General features: G+C 40.8%; 1 protein-coding gene across 1 annotated transcript in view; it reads left to right on the forward strand.

The window, feature by feature from the left end:
* The window catches only part of itpr2 (inositol 1,4,5-trisphosphate receptor, type 2), a 56,446-nt gene extending 35,220 nt beyond the window's left edge, over window positions 1–21,226 (forward strand). Inside the window, exons 40-57 of the mRNA XM_038705548.1 lie at window positions 117–297; window positions 1,033–1,286; window positions 1,388–1,588; window positions 3,013–3,123; window positions 3,575–3,670; window positions 3,787–3,906; window positions 5,419–5,553; window positions 5,703–5,895; window positions 6,097–6,222; window positions 7,510–7,685; window positions 7,771–7,935; window positions 8,077–8,260; window positions 9,700–9,786; window positions 11,608–11,729; window positions 11,932–12,097; window positions 12,200–12,360; window positions 17,993–18,154; window positions 19,868–21,226. Of these exons, the coding sequence (XP_038561476.1) occupies window positions 117–297; window positions 1,033–1,286; window positions 1,388–1,588; window positions 3,013–3,123; window positions 3,575–3,670; window positions 3,787–3,906; window positions 5,419–5,553; window positions 5,703–5,895; window positions 6,097–6,222; window positions 7,510–7,685; window positions 7,771–7,935; window positions 8,077–8,260; window positions 9,700–9,786; window positions 11,608–11,729; window positions 11,932–12,097; window positions 12,200–12,360; window positions 17,993–18,154; window positions 19,868–19,948 (2,721 nt within the window). The 3' untranslated portion in view covers window positions 19,949–21,226. The remainder of the gene's footprint in view (window positions 1–116; window positions 298–1,032; window positions 1,287–1,387; window positions 1,589–3,012; window positions 3,124–3,574; window positions 3,671–3,786; window positions 3,907–5,418; window positions 5,554–5,702; window positions 5,896–6,096; window positions 6,223–7,509; window positions 7,686–7,770; window positions 7,936–8,076; window positions 8,261–9,699; window positions 9,787–11,607; window positions 11,730–11,931; window positions 12,098–12,199; window positions 12,361–17,992; window positions 18,155–19,867) is intronic.

Below are 21,226 nucleotides of genomic sequence, written 5' to 3' on the forward strand. Positions count from 1 at the left end.
CAGACACTCTGATACCTTTTATTTGCGTGCACACCATTAAGCTAAAACCCATACGCACACTCACTCAGAGATTCAAATTTAGATTTGTGTTCATAAATACTCTGCTTCCCACCCAGAACTCCTTCTATAACCAACTGTACAAGCAGAAGAAGTCTGAGAAGTTCTTCAAGGTTTTCTACGACCGCATGCGTTTGGCACAGCAAGAGATCCGAGCCACCGTGTCCGTCAACATGTTTGAGCTCAGCTGCCGAAAAAGGGATGATGACAGTGATGTCAGTAGCATCAGGTTCAAGAAAGGTACAGTCGCGCAGTGAAGCATTTTTGACCTTGAACTATAACCAACACACCATGTAACCTCTTCTTCACCCATTTGTGTAAAAACCAAAAAAACATTTGTCGCCTTTGCTGTCTGGAACATGCAGCACACCACTGTGTCCAAACAAAGCTGTAAGTTTATATAAAGTGAACCAACTGGCAATAATGTCAGAGGTACCTAGAGATGAGCATTTAAAAGTGATGTCATGTCCTGAGCACAGCTGAACATTTCCATAGAAACGGGCCTGGAGTCGGTGAAAAGCCACAAAATAGGTTCAAATATAAACTTGAAAAAATGCTTTTGCAGTGTGTGTGGTCTTCACATTCAGCTCGGCCTGGAGTTTAAACAAAAGTGGAGGATAAATCCATAATGATTTGGTGTTGCTCTGCTGACCTCTGTGCAGAATGTTGTTCCCAGTTCCTGCAGTCACATGTCAGAGGCCATGTGACGGCCCACATCACAAGCCTATCAAAAGGCCATTGTATCAAGATTGTGTACTTTCATGCTACAGAACCCCACTCAATCGGGGTGGGGGGGTGGGGGATTTCTTTTTAAAACTTTGTCTAGAACGTCAGGCTCCCATCGATCCTTACCTGAAGTGGTAACTATTTACATGCAAACTTGTTTTCCTCCATCCATGCCAAATGTTACTGTACTGTCAAATCATTTAACAGTGAATCATGTTTGTCTCTTTATATCTGCATGCTGTTCTCTAGGGAAAGACTCCGGGCTTCATATGAGGGAGGACATGCGAGGGCAGCTGAAAGAGGCCTCGTCAGTGACCTCAAAGGCCTTCTTCACCTACAGAAAGGAGCTGGATACCGACCTTGAAGGCCTCGGCCAGAACAATGAGATAGTTGGGGCTGAAGAGGCTATAGAAGAAACTCAGATGAGCGCAGCCATCGCCATCATGAAACCAATCCTACGTTACCTACAGCTGCTCTGTGAGAACCACAATTCAGAGCTGCAGGTACTGGCCCCTTTTGTGGTTGAGCGTAAGAACCATAAAGTTCAGCTACTGTTAAACTGACTTCTAGCTGTTTGACTGTTGTTTTCCTGCTCTGAATACAGAACTTTCTACGCAACCAGAATAACAAGACAAACTACAATCTGGTGTGTGAGACTCTTCAGTTCTTGGACTGTATTTGTGGAAGCACCACTGGAGGCCTCGGGCTGCTGGGCCTTTATATAAATGAGAGCAATGTGGACCTGGTTCGCCAAACTCTGGAAACTATCACAGAGTACTGCCAGGGCCCCTGCCATGAAAACCAGGTAGGGTGAGGGGTTAATTTAGAGTTGACAGTAGGTTTAGTTTAATGAATAGTTTAGTAGGTTATACTTTAAGTATTAAACAGGATGAAGAGACTATATATTACCTGAGATTCTGGTCATTTATTGATATAGCTTGTATTCAGTCTTTTCCTCAGCGCAAAGAATATAAAATAGGAACATTACGTTATGGTAGTTTTGAATGTTGGAACGTATTATCTACAAAGTGTATGTGTTTAAATATTAACTTCCAAGCATTTTGAAAGGTATACCATAAGTATCTATGTCTGCAAGTTAATGTTGATTACATGCTGACATGAAAGTCTATCAGAGTGAACCTTTTGTGGTCTGTACCTTTGTGAAAGTTATGTTGCAACATGATTTTTAAAACGGTTCCTTGCTATCAGATATGATATGATTGAATCTCAACTGCCAAAAAGTGTCATATTTATGACCTGTATTGTCAGAAACTTGAACCCAGAAGAAAAAAAACCTCTTATCAAGCATTACATTGGAAGAAGTTTAGTTTAAATCTGGTAGTTTTCTTGAATTTAAAAACTTTCAGTTTGGCAACTAGGGATGGGTATCGAGTAGCGATACCTTTAAGGTATCGACCGAAACAGCCCAGTATCAAGTAGTATTGAAATGTCTCCAGTCACACCAATACTTCATTTGATACTTTTTGTTAACAGATCGCTGCAAAAAAATATTATTTTTAGGGTTTTGCTTGCAGCCAAACACACAAGCAACACACCGAAAGAAAGAGAAGTGCACATCTCTTTTTCCCTTTTAAGTCCATGCAAGATTTTAACAGCCCCTCCACCTTTTTGTGGTCTCAGGCATGTTCGTCACTGTTGCAAGTTTATCACCACAAGCTTGGCTTTCCGTTGGTTTCCTCTTCTGGTATCATTTAACACTTCTCTGTACTTTTGCTACAAAAAAACTCCCAAGCTGAGGATGACCTAATTAGGATGAGGAGTGCTCTGATACAATTTCCCAATATTTTTAAGTAACAGGTTTATGAAAAAAGAAAAAAGAATCTCCTTGCTTGTCCATTACACCAAAAAAAATAGCAAGGTATCGAATGAAGTACTCTATTGGTATCGGTATCACTTTAAGGGTACTGCTTTTGGTACTGGTATAGTAAAATTTTAAACGATACCCAACCCTATTGGCAACTGACTTTAAAAAACTCATATGAATCATCTTTAAACACTGATGTGCTTATCTTGCTGTCCACACAAGTCTTCACTATACACAGCACTGGTGTTTCAGCATCAGTTGTGGTTTAATATTGATGTTACACTATTCTTTTTCCTGTGTGTGTGTGTTTGCATGACTTGTCAAGCACATACACGTATTCTTTTGATGAATGTTGTTGCTGTCCAATGTACTTTCACTCTAACTAAACCTCTCATATTTTCCAGACCTGTATAGCCAAGCATGAGTCAAATGGCATCGACATTATTATAGCACTGATTGTCAACTCCATTAACCCCCTGGGGAAGAATCGGCTGGACTTGGTGTTGGAGCTCAAGGTGAGTAGCAGGTGTCTCTGAAAGGCTGCTTGCTATGACGCACACACATTACTGTAACAGTACTTACAAGTTGCTTTATAGTTGTAATTACCTATAGTGCTAGACTGGGGAGCAAAATAAATTAAGGTAGTCTTACCAATTCCCCAATGTTCAAAAGAGCAATATGGCAAAAATGTGATTATAATGAATAAATGGATCCATTTATTTCTATAGAGAAAATGTTGCACCTTTTTTTTCTTGTGATGGTCTATGTTTGTTGGCACACATTGTATCTAGCTGTTTGTCTGCTGAGGTTTTCAATCTCACAACTCTTTAATGAAATTACAACATTCGAATGCAATGATTCTGCAAAATATTGCACCCATCAAATCATTAATTCCTGAATTACTCAGCTCTGTAGCCTGTAGTTGGTCAAAATGTAAAAGCTCATTGTTGAAGCCTTGTGTTGTAGAACAATGCCTCTAAGCTCCTGTTGGCTATCATGGAGAGCCGCCATGACAGCGAGAACGCAGAGAAGATTCTCTACAAGATGAGACCTACTGAGCTGGTAAGTTTGTCTCAGCATCTATACACACACACACACACACACACACACACACACACACACACACACACACAAGTTGTTTTCAAGTGTAACAGCAGTAAGATTCTTTTGTGCGTCAGGTGGATGTAATGAAGGAAGCCTATACTCAGGCTCTGGAGAGTGATGAGGATGAGGACAGTGTTGGAGACCAGATCAAGCCCAGAGACGTCGGACACAACATTTATATCCTGGCCCACCAGGTAATAAAAATGCATGAGCTTGCTTTTGTCTGTGACAGAGGCATTACTGCATTTCCTCTCTCTCTCTCTCTGTCTGACCTTCTGCCGATCTCAGGGCCGTGCACTAAACTAGTTAATGTGTGTGTGTGTAGTCCACATGCATGCTCCTATTTAAGCGTGTCCTCTGTGCTAAGTGATGGAAGACTGCTCTTCTATGAACGAATCGCTCTGCCAGTTTTCTAAAATTAGCTTTCAGGATGTGACACTGGTTCTGCAGACGTAGGTGTTCACTGTAGCAGGCAGTAGCCACTGTATTACAAAACAAATGTGGTTTGCCTGGTGCAGTGTATCAACAGTAAAGAAATGAGAATGGTGTGTTGTGCCACAGAGAAAGTAGTGGTATTTTGTGTGTGTGTGTGTGTGTGTGTGTGTGTGTGTGTGTGTGTTTTTTTGTGTCTCTGCTTTTTTCTGCAGTTTATGTCAGTTGGAGAGGGCAGAGTCTAGCAGGAATTCACTTCTGCCTCTTTAGAGCCACATGTCAAACTGTGTATTTTTGTCCAGCAGTTTTCTTTTTTTACTCTTCAACTCTTACCTCAGAAAGTGGAAACATACAAACACACATATCCACTGATGACACAAACTTAGACATGCACTTGAAGATATTACATGTTATTTGCTCCTCAGGGCAAGATGCTATTCACTGTGACTGGTGTGTGAGATAAGAAAGAAATAATGAATAAGTAAATTCAAGAAAGAATGATAAACGATAGATCAGAAAAATGCAGACAGTAAACTACTGTATATATTTTTTTACAGGCAACCTCAGCATTTACAGACACAGAATTAGAAAAACTATATTTGTCGCCTTGTTTTGGCAATTACATATTCTAAATACGTACATTGAAAAACAAAAATCATCTTGCACCTCACAGCACATTGTCCTTTACATTCCACGGTTACATGACGGGCATCTTTGTTGTTACTGTTGTCTTTCATAATTTCCTCCCACAGCACTGTGACACATATTTAAGGCTAACTTTAATCAGTTACACTGAGAAGCAGTACAAAGGAAGGAGACTTTTGAGCTTAGGTAGGAGATTATCTTACCTAACTTGGCAAATTTAAACAAAACAGGCAAACAAAACAAAAACACACACACACAAAATCAAAGTCCTACCCAATTTACCATATTTCTTAGTGGCTATAATTTGTATTTTTATAACGATGTGTAGAATGATGATGTGACAATGTAGAAGGGGTCACTTGTAGTGATGAAACTATGGAGAATTATCACCCGAGTGTGCAGATCTCCTTAGCTTTACAGAGCTTTATAATGCCATTGTTTAGCTTCAGGACCACAACTTTACTGTTTTGGTTCACTGGCAGCTTTTTTCAGTGAAAAAGCTCAAAAAACCCACTTTACACTATCTGCTCAGCATCAAACTGTAGACAGACACGGTCAGCAACAGCGGTTAGCTGGTGAACATTGTGGATCTATAATAATTTCAATGAATTCATGTTTTTGGATCTTAGTTGGCCCGACACAATAAAGTGCTTCAGCAGAGCCTGAGGCCAGGGTCAGTGTTGGGGTCGGGGTCAGGGTTGGATCCCGACAATGAGAAAGATGACGCTCTTCAGTACTACGCCAAACACACAGCTCAGATAGAGGTAAACCATGTCATCAAGCCATCCATTTACCCTCTGAATCTCTAAAACTTTATTTAACAAGCAAAATCACATTTTTCCTATCTCTCAAACAAACAAAATTATAACTATAAACCTGCAAAGAGGATTTACTGGATATATCTGTTTACCAGATTGTGCGTCATGACCGCACCATGGAGCAGATAGTGTTTCCAGTCCCTAACATCTGCGAGTATCTCACCGAGGAGTCCAAGATGCGTGTGTTCACCACCACTGAGAGAGACGACCAGGGCAGCAAGGTTAACGACTTCTTCCAGCAGTTTGACAACCTCTACAATGAGATGAGGTGGCAGAAGAAGATCCGCAGTAAGTCTTTACTCCAGCGCTTAGAAAAAAAATAATGATGGTGGCAGCAGAAGCAGACTGCAGGATGGTAAATCATGATTATCATCCAGAGTGTCTGGTTATTGTTATTCCAGAATAAATTGAAGGGCCTGCAGCGACTTTGTGTGTTTGTGTGCTGAGTTTGTGTCCCTGTACTTTATGCTTCCTGTTCTGTTTGTGCAGAAAATAAGGCTCTGTTCTGGTTCTCACGCCACATCTCTCTTTGGGGGAGCATCTCCTTCTACCTGGCCTGTTTGGTCAACATCGCTGTGGCTGTATTCTACCCCTTTGGTGATGATGGAGATGAAGGTGAGAGTATTTGATTTTTTTTGTTTTACTGGTGTTTTTTGGCCTGAGACTGACTGACAGCTTTGACTGAGCATGGATCAAAGCTGTCATGTGGTGAGGCTCAGGCTAGTCTGCTTTATGCTAGATAGACAGATGTTATTCATGTTAGTTCCTTGAATTTGTCTCATGCTTTCTCAAACACATGTATTTTTTCCCTTGTCAGTGTGATAGGTGGACCTCTATCAAAATTATTTGACCTTCCCAATGAAATCAGAAATGTTACCTTAATAAGATGGGTCTGAACTGTTCATGTTTCAAAAATCTACAGTAAATATGACAATATAAATGTCATATCAAACAACCATGTAGAAACCAATAAGAAGCCTTGGCTGTTTGATGGGTCGTTGTGTGGACGGCTCCTGGTGCTGAAATAAGATCCAATAAACTTACCAGAGAACTATGACCAGTCAAAATATCTGCTGGACTGTGTTCGCATTTGAAAAAGCCTGTTCTATATTACCTGAGGTTGTATTTATTTAAAGGCCCTACACACCCACATTCCACCCAATCAGGGGTTTTCACTTACGTCCTGAGCAGACTTCTGTTTAGGGCAGCGTATGTGCATGCAAAATGTGCATCATTGAAATCTCCCTCACTCTCTAGCTGCACCTGATGAGGCGAGACAGCTTAGACTTTAATCATCTTTATTGGTATGTTGAGACTGGTGACCTAATGTAATTCCCTCCATAGCTCCGCCCATCTTCTATGTGGGACTGCAAAGGCTTTAACCAATATATATTACTTTTTTCTCCTCTCCCACGTCATCCCTTCATGACCTCATGGCATTTATCTGCAATGTTGCGAGATTGCATTCAGGTTTTGTTAAATGATCAGTCACATATCAGTGTGTTTTTAAAGACCTTTTACAGATGTGAGCAAAATGTGTTTTATTGTTGTGTCATGTGTGATTGAATGGTTTTAGCTTCACTGAAACGTGAACATATATTGGTTCTTTTGCATTTGGGTAATGAAGTGTTGGAGTATTTTCCTGAAAGTCTCTTTTTATCAATAAAATCATCAAAATACTGTAGTTTCCCAAAGAATTGTGAGCTTTACATCTGTGAGACGCCTGTTATGTGTGATAAAGTTGAAGGTCCCTATGGACCACTGTTTGACATTTTAGTGTTGCCTCTGACTTGTGCTAAGTTAGGCACTTAGTTCGGGTGAATAATTCATTAGAGAAATGCCACAATGTTAGAGAGCACTGATGTGTGGTACCTTGATTGATGTTTTTTTTCTCCTGTCCAGGCACCTTGTCCCCCTTCTGGAATATCTCACTGTGGGTGGCGTTGGGGGTGTTCACCACATTACTTCCTGTCTTACCCAAGCCATGGGGCATCCTATTCTTCCTGGTGTCCCTCATTTTACGTGCCATCTACACTATGGGCCTCGGTCCTGCTCTGTTGTTGCTGGGCACTGTCAATGTACGTAAGGGAGGTTGAATGTCTTTTTATACCCAAGCTGTTGAATGTCTTTTTATACCCAAGCTTTGTTTTCTTTCTCTTTCAGCTGTTCAACAAAGTAGTCTTTCTCGTAAGTTTTGTGGGCAACCAAGGGACGTTCACTCGAGGCTACAAAGCAGTTGTTATGGACATGCTCTTTATCTACCATTTGGGCTATGCCATCATCTGCGTCCTAGGCCTCTTTGTGCACGAGTTCTTCTACAGCTTTTTGGTAAGAATTATCTTTCACATTTCACTTACATTAAATTGTGACCACCACACTTCAGAGACAAACATTCTGATCATGCAAGATCATTTGTTATGAACAAATCAATGTGCTGATAACTCAGTGAAAGCTTATCTACCACCACAGTTGTTCGACCTGGTGATCCGAGAGGAGACGCTGCTCAACGTGATAAAGAGCGTGACGAGGAATGGCCGCTCTATTATTCTGACAGCCGTTCTGGCCATCTTCCTTGTCTATTTCTTCTCTATTATTGGCTTCCTCTTCCTCAAGGACGACTTCCGCATGGAGGTGGAACGCCTTCCTGCTCCAGGTCAGAACGGCATGAAATGTTAAAACACTCTTTGTCATTTTTAGGGACCAGACCCTCTGCCTTAAATAGTTCCTACAATGTAAAGTAGGTTCTATCTGAGGTGTGGCTTTACTCTGTCTTGGCAAAATAAAAATTATTCTGACAGACACTGCCCATCATGTTTTCCAAACAGAATTAGCAGTGCTTGGGTCTTTGCTACTATATTTTCTGTGGCTGCTCTGCTTCTGAATTAGCATTAGTTAACCTTAAATATTAACCTGCACTCTTTTGCAGCGCTCTCATAAATGTCTATGTGCTGTTGGTGTGTTGTTTTTCTGTTCTAAACGTATAAATAACTTGAACTAGACGTTGAACATCCTAGAAGTTAATGATTTTCAAACTTCCAGCAAAATAAAAGTTAACTGGCAGGCTTGGCGTGGATCTACATACAGTATATCGGGCACTAAAACACTGTTGACAATAACGAATCACAAGGATTCTTTGACTCAGAATTAATCCATTGCACAACTTATTTACAACATGACAGTATTGGATTTTATGTCTTTTGTCTGAATGTCTTACCTTTTCGGATTACAGTGTATTAATAAAAACTGTAAAATCAGTGTTTGCATATATACAGTCTCCATGGAAAAATTGTAGAATGAGTACAGTACACTGTATACACATCCACTCCCAGACACATGTTTTGAAAACACTGTGTGGAGAGTGGGAGTGTTAATGAGCTCCGGCACAGTGCTCGAATGGTCAGGAAGACAACCTGCCAGCACATGTGCACCTGTTGCATAACCTGGTGGCCGCACCATCCTGTGTTTTGCTGAATAGAGCAGAGCAGACGCAGCAGAGCAGTGGTGGGTTATGTAACCAGCTGGGCTCACGCCTGTCTGTCTGTTAGCTGTTTGGAGAGCCGATGCACATCCAGAGTGCCATCAAAGCTGAAGAGCACCATGTCCACACTGCTGCTGCCTCTGGGCTGCGCCCCCTGCGCCCCGCCTCAGCCCCCTTGTCCCTGTCACGCTTCTTCCTCTGCCTCTTGCCTCTCAGCCCCGCCTGATGTCCTCTAGCCTGTCAGTTAAGAGGACCCTTTTGGTGACACTCTGGCTCAGGTGTACAGTTATCTTTCTGCCCGTCTGCCTGAGCTGATCACACTCAAGTACAGCTCCTCTGCTGCTCAGGGCTTTGCCGATGTGCAAATGATTTGTTCAGGTTTTTTCAGCAACTCTTCACCGCCCACCCAGCAGCTGCTGCATCAGTTTACATAATGTCTGACTATATCTTTCTTACTGATTTTACCGGTTCTGATGAGAATTAGCGGGAAGGGGTTGAAATACCAGAGCACAATTTAATTATCTTCTTTTATTTTTAAATTCTCAGTACTGTTATCATTAATCAACTTCACTTTAAAAAAAACTAACTTTTTCCTCTTTTTTTTCTTTGAAAAGGAAAAAGGGATTTATTGACTAACCAAGAAGTTGCTGACTCGTGTACAAAAGATAGCTGCCCTGTTTCAACACCTATACCTGTTTCTGGTAAGTTTATGAAATATTTAATGTAATTAAAATTAAATTTTTATTTTTATTTGTATTTTATGTAGCCTTCAGCCAAAAAGTCGCTGCTGAGTGGACAAGTTTAAGAGTTTGTGGTTTGACCGGCATGTGGGTCTGTATGTTACCTTTCCGGCAGTAGTCAGTTCCTGAAAGGTTATTCACACACAAACGCACACACACTGAGACATGCACACACACAGGCATACACTATTATACACACACACACACACACACACACATACACACACACATATACACACACACACACACACACACAGGCATGCACACAAAGAAACTTGATGAGGCAGAGGGGGTGACTCACACTCTTGTTTGTTCTCCTGCGTCTCTATGGATCACCTGCACCATAGGAGCACACACGTGATCTCATCCACATCCTTCACCTCCTCTTTCTCCTCAGCAATCACGCTGTGCATGCCATTTCCTATTTACAGTATATGTGCGTACATCTGACATTTCAGGAGGCGAGGGAGCTGAAGGGATCCATTTAATTTTTAGCCACACCATGATCAACTATTTCCATGCAAAGGTGTTTTATTATTAATAACAGCTAGGAAAGCCAGCTGAGCGATAATGTTTTGAATTAGGTCAGATTGTGGTCAAGGGATAGGAGTTTCTTTCCTGAACTTAAACTTGAGTGTTCTTGAACTCTTTCACACACTCAGTTTCAGTTAATTCAGTTCAGTAAAATTCAGATGAATGATTTAAATAATTAAGTGGTTGTGAGAGATAAAATGAAAACAGAAATTTTTATGTATGTCAAGACAATCTTGTGTAATTCTTGGCTCATTTGATGTTGATTTCTTAGTGGCTGTAACAGAAATGTAGCCATTCAGAAGCCAATATTGCATCTTTAACCCTTGTTCTGTACTATTTGTATGTGTGTTCTCTAGTAATAATAATCATATATTTCTTTATTTTAATAACTTCTTTGTCACTCTCAGTCCTATTCAGAGATACTCACAAGTCTTTGAGCATGAGTCCAAGTCAAGTCTCAAGTCTCTTGTGGTTATAATGAATGTTGCGTTCAATCCAGGCTGCTTATAAAACTGCATAGTTATAAGGGATTCTGTAACTGTAACCAGTTTTTCACTTACAGAGCACAACCATGTAATGTGCAATGCAATTAATGACAGCTTATTAACTACTGTATGTCAGCACATCCCCCAGACTCAAACCCAGTGTAACGTTATAACTAAATAAAACTGTAATGTTACATGATCAATAAACCTATAAACTGTTTGCAGCCAATGTTAATAATTAACGTGATGGCAGCCAGCGAGATGTAAACGTCAATCGACTACCACAAGTTTGGCAAGCAAACACTCATTCATCTTTGCATAACGAACGACAGTCAGAGTTAACCTCCTGTATGACGTACTAAATCGAAAGGCAAGCTAACGTTAGATGGCCAGTGCTAAGCTAAACATGTTTACTAACCTCAGGTTACTAACCTATTTTGCATTCAGTGCTTCTTTTGTTAAAGGCCAAAGTTTATGATGAATGGTACAGCAGCTGCCGGTGTTTGTTGTCCTCTCTCACGTGTGGGCAGCTGATACATAGTATGTGTTACTTAGGCAGGTTATAGTTAATGCAGGGAGGGGAATAACAGCAAGATCATCAGATGTTTCCTAAAAATGAATATTGTTCAAATATTGTCCCACACCTCGAGTCCAAGTCAAGTCTGAAGTCACTGTGTGTGCAACTTAAGTGCGACTTGAGTCCGAGTCTCAAAATTCTATCTTTTCTTGCCCCTCACATGTTGTCCCTTGTGTCTGGTTATAGATGAAGACGATGGGATAGAGCGGGTGTGCGACACACTGCTCATGTGTATAATCACAGTGTTGAACCAGGGACTACGTAATGGAGGAGGCGTGGGAGACATCCTCAGGAGACCCTCCAAAGAGGTAAGACAACCTGAAAATGACAAAATTGTGTGTCAATTGTCTTCACTTTTTACAGAATTGTCTGGTTGTAATGATTTGAACTATACATAATTGCATTTCCACTGCATCAGCTTCTGTTTAAGATGAAATTTAATAATTGTTGTGATGGTGAGAGTTAAATGATGCATTTTCTCCATATTTTACCTGTAACCGGACCATCCAGGAGCCTCTGTTTGCAGCTCGAGTGGTTTACGACCTTCTGTTCTTTTTCGTCGTCATCATCATCGTTCTTAACCTTATCTTTGGTGTCATCATCGACACCTTTGCTGACTTGAGAAGTGAGAAACAAAGGAAGGAGGAGATTTTGAAAACCACCTGTTTCATCTGTGGTGCGTACTGCTGTCTGGTTCACCTAATGCTGCAAACAATAGTGAAGTCATAGACCAATATGTTTGGAATAACTCCTATTCAATAGAGCTACTTTCTTGCAGGGTTGGAAAGAGACAAATTTGACAACAAGACGGTGTCCTTCGAGGAACATATCAAATCTGAACACAACATGTGGCACTACCTTTACTTCCTGGTTCTGGTGAGGGTGAAGGATCCGACCGAGTACACCGGCCCTGAGAGCTACGTGGCTCAGATGATTGTGGTCAGTAGATCAAACATGCACACAGCACCTTTTGTTGCATCACACAAGCTGCTCTATCATAAAAAATACTGTAGCGTACAGTGGAGCATTTTTACTTTGTATTTGCAACAAGTTAATGATTTAGGAATTTGAGACTACACTGTCTTTTTATGATGGCCCACAAGTACATAAAAACACCCCAGGCTCAGAGAATTTGTTTATTATTCTAGGAATATATGGACAAACAAACAATTCATTTCACCCCCTAATTCATATTTTGCTGGCAAGATGTACCATTCAGCATACAGATGTCTCAGTGTTGGAGTCTTAAAGTTGTGCAGACTTCCTCACTTTGCAGACTTGCACAGTGTGCTAGGGGAGCGTGAGACTCTACAGCAGACGTGCAATCGAAATATGAGACTGAGCCTCAAGGCCTGTGCCAAGCATCCCAATTTATTCTCCTTCCCCCTACGCTGCTGGAGAGAGATGGGTCTGTGTGCTGAGGTAGTCTTCACTATACTGAGCTCCTAACCTGCTGGGACACAGTGTGGTTAAATAGTAATTAAACCCAGTCCAGCTCTATTATCATCAATGCACCAACTTTCTGCACTGACACACAGACAAGAAGATGAAGGATGTAAGGGCAGCTAAAGGTGTTGCCGTTAGGTTAATGGATTCAAATGAAGCCTTGGAGCACAATGGCACATTTTGTGATTAACATTTGGCCATGACGGGCATAATAATGGTGGTATTAGAATGAAGAATTTGCATAACAAACTGGTGACAGACATTGAATTAATATGCATCAGCAGGTCTTCCAACAGGTCGGTTCTGTGATGCCAGGCCAAAGTGTCGCTGTGTGATGAGGTAATGATGAGTCAGGAAGTTATTTTAACACATCCTAATATGCTGCAGAGCAGAAACACACACGAAAGGGAAACAGTCTCGGGCTAAAACCACCTTTATTTCCACTTTGTTTCTTCAGGCAGCACGGATGTATTTTATAAAAAGATCTTCTTGAGTCTCTTAAAATAATGTAATCTTTTTAAAGCCCCTTAAAACTTCCCAGATCTTTAGTCTTTCTCAGTAACATTAAATATTCATGTCTAAATAAGGAACTATTAGTTTTGAAGGGAAAAAACACAAAACTTGTAATAATATTCACTAAATTGTCAGACATGTATGTAACATGTATTGGCTTGTGGTCAGCACTTTGCAGAGAATATTTAAATATGATGAGTATGGAATTAAAACAAATTTGCAGATATATACTGTAGCCACTAGGGGAACACATCCATGCTTACAAAATGAGAATCTTACCTTGCCTTCAAACTTATTGCTCATCTTCTGCAAAGTTCTTGTCTTGTCATGGACTATAAACTTTGGCTAGCCTGCAACTTTGTAACAGAAAGCCTGTTTGACAATGTGAGGGTGAGGGTGTGGAGTTTGAAGGAAAGAGATGTTATTGTCAGCCATCTTTAGCCTAAATCTTAGGAAAAAATGCCACAAAAGGTCGATGAGGCTCTTCAGATGCAAAAATCATCTATTTATTTCATGTGCAAAAGGTGATAAAACATGAAAGAAATGTGAAAACTTGTGGAACTTTATGGAAGTCTAATACCAAATTAAAAGAGTCCCCTTTTAAGGAAGACCCTAATCTGCTCACACACGGTACGTTACGCTGGATGAGAGAGCATAGGTGCAGTGACAGAAGCTGTAATGGAAAAACAGCTGAATTAGAAAGTAAAGGGATGTGTGATGTTTATCTCTGCAGGAGCCTGCTCCATCTGTCCTCTCCACAACGCAGACTACAATAGGGTTTGACTTGGATGTGAACGTAGGGATAAGTGTGTGAGGGCAGGAAGGGGGGCAGTTTTGCCGTTTAGGGCTGTACTTGTTAAGCCCCATCTATATTCTAATCTCCTGCACTGCTGCACCACAGTTTTTGGAGCGACAACTCAACATGAAGCTGCTGGACTAATAAAAACTCTGCCCTCCCCTCTCCTTGTTGGAAAAGAGCTGAAACCTGATGACCTCAACATATACACACACACACACACACACAGACTCTCATAATGAGTGCATCTGGTTGGGTAGGATAGAGTGATGTGGTGCCAAGCAAAAGAGTAGGATCGTGTTACACTGAGTGTCTGTGGTGTGTTGTACATGTGGATGTGAATCAGTGTGCGGGTGTTTGTGTGTAAATTATGACAGCGACTACAGGCCTAGCAGGTACTGCAGCAGCCACAACGCTGTTACATAACCCATCTCAAGTGGCCTGCTAATAGCTCAGCCCTTCCTGGCACGTGCTCTCCTGTCCCTTTCTCTCTCTCTCTCTCACGCATGCACACACACACAAACACACTCTCATGTCTCATTATGAACCCATAATTTACTTTACAACAAACATGTGGCACGTTGTCTGTAACAAACGCAGCTACAGTTCGGTTACTGAATAGAAAAGGAGCCTGCACTTGTGATGTAAAGTGGGGAGAGAGGTCAGATTTTCTTTTATGAGATGTGGTACCTCTTGACACTCATTCTGTATCTTTGTGGTTGTTGATTACCAGCATTGTATAGCTACAGCTACGTCATTCAGCAGCCACAACTCCACTATTGTAAGTTTAAATTCCTGAGCAAGGAAATGCACAGTATAGCAGAAAAGGTAAATAATGTATTTTCCTGTGGACATGAATCAAGTAGTTAACTAAAAATGTATATATGGTATACCTGAGAAAGTACTATTGCCATGGGATTGCATTTGCCCTCTTCTCAAAAAATCAAAAACATAGTGATGGCTGAATACATTTGGGGGGAAAATGTAGTATTAGTGATTAAGACAAGTAGCAACTGCAGTGGGAGCTCAAGATTTTCCTCCTTGCCGGAATTTGACTGTAGCATCTGACATTGGTTTTTCCCACAGTATGTCTGAAGTGTTTCTCTCTGCACAGCTGAAGTACAGTATGTAGTACATGTACGTGGTGACACACACAAGCAGTATGGTGGTGGCAGCAGCAGAGTGAGAAGCACATGAAATTCATGCTCACTGATGTGTTTAAATGGATCAGTGAAGCAACACTAAAGCCTTGACTCATTCAGACAGTGCAGCACCGCACACAGTGGACTAATGTACAGTCTAATGAACAGCAACAAGACATGAGTGGTCAGGTTCTGTACAGTCACTGTTTCATTTTCTCTCATTAATCTGAAGATGGTGCTTCAACCGACATGAGTGACTGTACATTCAAACAGGATATTGTGTTCACCCCCATATAATGTCTCTTAGGTCTCTTTATTGAATCTTTGAGGTTAATTAATCCATCAGTTATGGCTGACTCGATAAAACAAGCATCAGATTGTTCTCAGTTTCATTGATGTTGAAACTTTGTGTTTGAGCTCACAGAGACTCTACTGTATTTTTAAAGCTGTTAAAAAGGAAACTATTTTTTATTTTATTTTATCAGCCTCTTGATGCCAGAGGCCCAAATTAGCCCGAGATTTTCAGGCAAGCTCTTATAGAATGACTCGATTCATACTGTGTACCTCAGCAGTCATACTTAATCAGACTAACTGCTTCCCCTGTAGCTGGGGATGGGAAAAAGTTTTCTAGTCAAAAGTAAAAAGTAGTCGGTGTTGAAAACAGTCAAAATAAAATGAAAGTAAGGTGAGTCAGACATACATGTTTACATGTACTTAAATTACAAATAATAACTGCAAAAACGCCAATGGGGGACACTGACTATAATGGTGATGACAACATATTAAATGTTAGCATTTTGCACAGAATTATGCTAAATGTTGCATGTTAAATGTTAGCTAATGAAGCTGATGGATTATGAGCTAAATGTAAAAGTCTTAAATAATAATAATTTAGACTAATGAACACTGAGTGAAGTGAGACAAAGCTAAACCTGACAAACTGAGTCCGCGAGACTGCATGGAAGATAAATTCTGTTCATTTAGGTAACAAAATGGCTGTAATTTTGTCTATTGCCATACATATATCTTGAGTTTTCTCTCAACTTCTCATCTATTCAACAGTTTTGTTTAAGTGAACGTTACAGGGCTACTATTGTGACGATAGACTTTTATTCTTCGTTTTCTTTAACCTGAAGTTACTGGTAAAAGCTCCTTTACAGTACATTTATGTTCTTATGTATGGTATACATGATGAAATGTGGCATACATGCTGTGCATTTTATAGCCAAAGCATAGTATAGTTGGTATAGTTGTTTAGATTTTGACTGACTTAAATTCAAGAATGAAGCAAGGGTTTGTCAACGCTGGTTATTAACATAATAATAATGATTTTTAAACTTCGTTTCTTGGTCCTGTTCATGAATTTCACAGGCAGAGTTAATTCAGATTTGGAGTGGCAATCCCGTGATATGTTACGGCCATGTTGCACGCAGCAAAGTGTGATAAACTCATTAATTATGGGAACAAAAACAAATAACCAACACACCCCACATTCCCCTCCACCCTTACCCACTCTCCTCTCCTCATGTCCTCTTCTCTGTCCTCAGTGTCTCGCACTCTGATCAGCTTTTCTATCCCTTTAGTCTATTCTTATATAAGAGTAGGTGGGAGAATACCTCACTCCTCCTACTGGACTTACTGTGGTGCCAGTCAAATCCCACTCTCAGCACCTTTTTAAGTAATTTTTATCAGAAGAACTGGCAACGGAATATTACGTAAGATCAGCTGATGGCAGTCTGTCTCTGTGAAACCTATCTCACTTTCAGAGATGCACAAGAGCATGTGTGTTGCACAACACACACTCTGCAATGTACATATCCATGCAGATGCACACCAACAGAACACACACCCACACGTGTACAAACACAGACGCACTTAAGTCTATTACATAATGCTATATGTTTGTTTGGCTTGCTTGTTCCTCATGGCATCGCAGAAGATGGTTTGCTCTGTCCACTGCACTGTTGGAAAAACAGATAATAATATAGTACATGTCTCATTTGGGCGCCCCAGTAGCTCACCTGGTTGAGCGCGTACCACGTATGAAGGCTGAGTACTTACAGCAGCATCCCAGGTTCCAATCCGCCCCAGGCTCTTTGCTGCATGTCATCCCCTCTCACTCTCTCTCACCTTTCCTGTCTCTCTCTACTGTGACTATCAAATAATAAAAAAAACTACATGCCTCTAATGCATGAGAGCACACACATATAAATAACACTATACTCCCAGTTGTGTTCTCGATAGACGACAGTGACTCATCCCCACATCAACAGTGTGTTTATGGAGTGGGTGAGAATTGAAATGCCAGTTACTGTTCATTTAGTATATAATTGCTATCTGCAGTATCCGAGAGACGGTAGTGCTGCTTAAAAAATTTTACACAGTCAAGCGCGAAACAGAGGGCAGCTTCCATTCTGATGGAATGATTAATATTATATCTCCACGCCTGTCTCCAGTTACCAACACCTCTCTGTGTATTCTTCTCCTGCAGTCTGGCGTTCGCTCTGTAATTCTCCCTGCATGTCTATGCAAATCCTCCTTGTCGTTGTCTCTGCCAACACACTGTTGTTGCCGTCTCTCTGACCCACTGAGTCAGCTCTATTTTAGCCTCGTACTCCTTTCACCTTTCTCACTATTTCTCTCACACCCCATCTCTCCCTCTCTCTCCTCCCAGGAGAAGAACTTGGAGTGGTTCCCCCGTATGAGAGCCATGTCTCTGGTGAGCAGCGAGGGAGACAACGAGCAGAATGAGATGCGCTCTCTGCAGGAGAAACTGGACAGCACTGTCACTCTGGTAACTCAGCTGTCTGGCCAGCTGGCTGAGCTCAAGGAACAGGTAGAGTACCACTTCAGGCCGTCTTTCATGCTGTGGTGGGAAAAAGCTCTGGTCCGAGCACTGTAGTAGTCTGACCTGAATGCCTGATGAGTTATCTAAAGCAAAATCTGTTTTTAAAAAGTATTTATTATAGTAACATCTTCTATAAATGTATGCTGTTCAGCCAACCATAGCACATGGACTGTGAACTCCACATGCTACCAGACCTTGAGACTTCTTTCACCTAAAAATCTCCCGGGGTCAAGAGGTCACATGGAAAAGACGCCATCAGCACTCTATTTTGCTATCCATCTCTGTACTGAACTCCATAACTTAAAGGGATTCTATGATTAACTATTGATGGACCAGTAAATGCAGCACAACAGGTGACTATCATGTCAGCGATCAACGCAACTGAGAGCCGCTACTGAGCCTCTGGCTGTTTGGATGACTAGCTCTACTGCTGCAGTGTGACTGATCACCTGCCTCCCCTACATGTGATTCCAGTCACAGGCCTATCCTTGTTCCTGTTCTGCCAGATGTTTGAAAACAGCTCCTACTGGAGGATCACACTCCAATAAACAAAACAACAACCTCTGTCAACGTCAGCAAGCAATTAAGTCTGTAACATCTCCTTGCTGGCTGGGATCCTTCGTGTGATCCCCGTAACAACCAAGTTTGTGTGCTGTTAAAGTGAAACCTTATCTCAGAATCTGTTGTTTGGGTGAAAAACAGACGATTTATTATTCTAATCTAAGTTTGCAGCAGCATAAACCGACAAACATGTAGTCATGAGGTTGGCAAGGATGTCACTGTGCCTTTATGATAAACAGAGATTTTATGCAGGACCTCTGCAGTCATGAGTGGAGGCCTGTAGGTCTCACACCAGCCCTGACTGAGGAAAGTTTCTCCTGCAGCTCTCCCCTCATTACAACCTCTGCTGACCTCGGCAGTTTACACTATCGCAGCTGAGATTGTGTGTGTGCTAGTTTTTGCCTGTGTGGGTATTGGGGTTCTGCACAGTGTACCTAATTTCCTTTGATCTGCATGTACAGTTTATGGTTTACTGAACCAGTGGCCTTCATTTATGACGTCAACACTGAAACCACTGCAAACAGCCACTTCTGATTCATGAAATGTTCCCCCCACATACACACTTACACAACATCCAACGTGCAGGTCACAGTTTTGCACACAGCACATGACGGTGTTGTCTTATGAAGTTTCCAGGGGAGCTTTTAGTTTCCAGTCATAACAGCAGTTGAACAAAGCAATTTGCATGAAACTGTGAAGAAGATTTATCTCCTTTTATAACATCTCTGTCAAATGTTGAGAAGGAAATTTTAAATTAACACTAAAGCTCTCACAAAGTAACTTTTAACAGTGTTTGAAATTACTAATGTGCGAAGTCTTGTTATGCAGTTTAATCACTTTTTGTAACCGATCTAATCCAGTTTCATTTCCTAAAGTAATGAGACAACGATTAATTTTGTTTTGTCTTAATGAATTTACTCGCTCTTAGAGTAGAGATTTAGAGAGTTATTTTACCTGCACTCCAAGTTCAAATGGGTAAACACTCGGCTCTGGAATGTAATAATTACATGAGAACATAGTGGTAACGTTGTGCCCACTAGAACAGTAATGGCACAAATACAGATTTCCATATCATGTGTTTGCTACATGCAAAATTAAAAGCCATGCGTTGATGTTTTTCCCTCTCTGTCTACTCCACAGATGACAGAACAGAGGAAGAACAAGCAGAGGCTTGGATTTCTGGGTCCTCCTCAGCCCAACCATCACATCCCGGCCCACTAAGGAGCTTGAGGCTCATACAGGACACAGGCACGGGCCACTTGACTGCAGGCTCGCAGTAGAACCCAGATAGAAGTGCCTGCCTTGAGAACAATACATGTACTGAGAGTACACTTACAAATACTGATGTCAAAGTGCAAGAGGCCATAGTGCCTTTTTTATGACATAATCACTGCCTTACGGGATACAAACTGTGCCTTTATGTCCTCACTTGGCCACTAGGAACATGCTTTGTTGTATACACCCTCGTACAGAGGAACTCTTCTCTGTGAATGATTAGCCAGGCACGCCACACATCTGCCAGTGTAGTGTTAGTGTGCCAGACATAGGTCGAGGGAAATGTTAAAGTAAGGTTAATGGTTAAATGCTGTCAAGTCTGTAGATGACCATGTCATGGCCTTTGTTCCTCAACTGCCTGCGTCAGAGAGCTGGTCGAACGGCCGCACAGAGGTCAGTGATTGGTGGTGAACAGAGAAGGTTTTGTTGGTTTTTTTCTTGCATCACAGATTGGCCTCTATGGAAAGTGTGTATGTGTGCACATTAGTATTCTCCCCTTTCCCTTTTAAGATTTCTGATGGTATTTATGAGAACATTTGTGGTTCATAAGTGGAGTATTATTTTTGCATTTTGGAAAAGGAATCATGCTGCCTTTCTAATTAACTTTTATAAACAGTACATTGCAATTGCTCAAAGTGCACTTTTTAAAAAAAGGGGTAAGAATATAAGCCTGTAACTGAAAACTGGTTAGTTTGGGGTATAATTTTTGCATGCTTTGTTTAAAACTGCATTCACCATTACAGATGCCTTTTTTTTTTTTTTTTTTTTTTTAACAGATTTCTACAGAGTATATAAGTAAATAACAGAAAAAATGAATTAAAATAATGAAAGAGAACTTGAAATTTCTTTTAAATCTAAATCTTGTATTGGTATATATTGTAGTACTGACTGAAGATGTTAAACTTATAGTTTTTTGTTAAACATCTCATGTTGAACATCTCATGTCTATATAGATGTCCGTTAATACTTTTAAAATTTACTCTGTCTGCTCATATCACCTTTGTCTTCTACTGTTTCTTAAAGTATCAGTTTTTTAGTGTAAACCATCCTCACTAGTCTCTCTTGGACTGCAATTGATTGTTAAGTTTAAGTTTAAACTTACACAAACTAATGGGAGATTATGAGTCCATGCACTTGATGGTAACTGTTCTGTGACACATTCTGTTAAAGTGTATATAAAAATGGGTTTTATGTGGTTGGATTACGAATAAATTTGTAACTAGA

Source organism: Micropterus salmoides, unplaced genomic scaffold, assembly GCF_014851395.1.
Source record: "Micropterus salmoides isolate LMB-PRFRI ecotype aquatic unplaced genomic scaffold, ASM1485139v1 Ms_hic_scaffold_8, whole genome shotgun sequence".
NCBI lineage: Eukaryota > Metazoa > Chordata > Actinopteri > Centrarchiformes > Centrarchidae > Micropterus > Micropterus salmoides.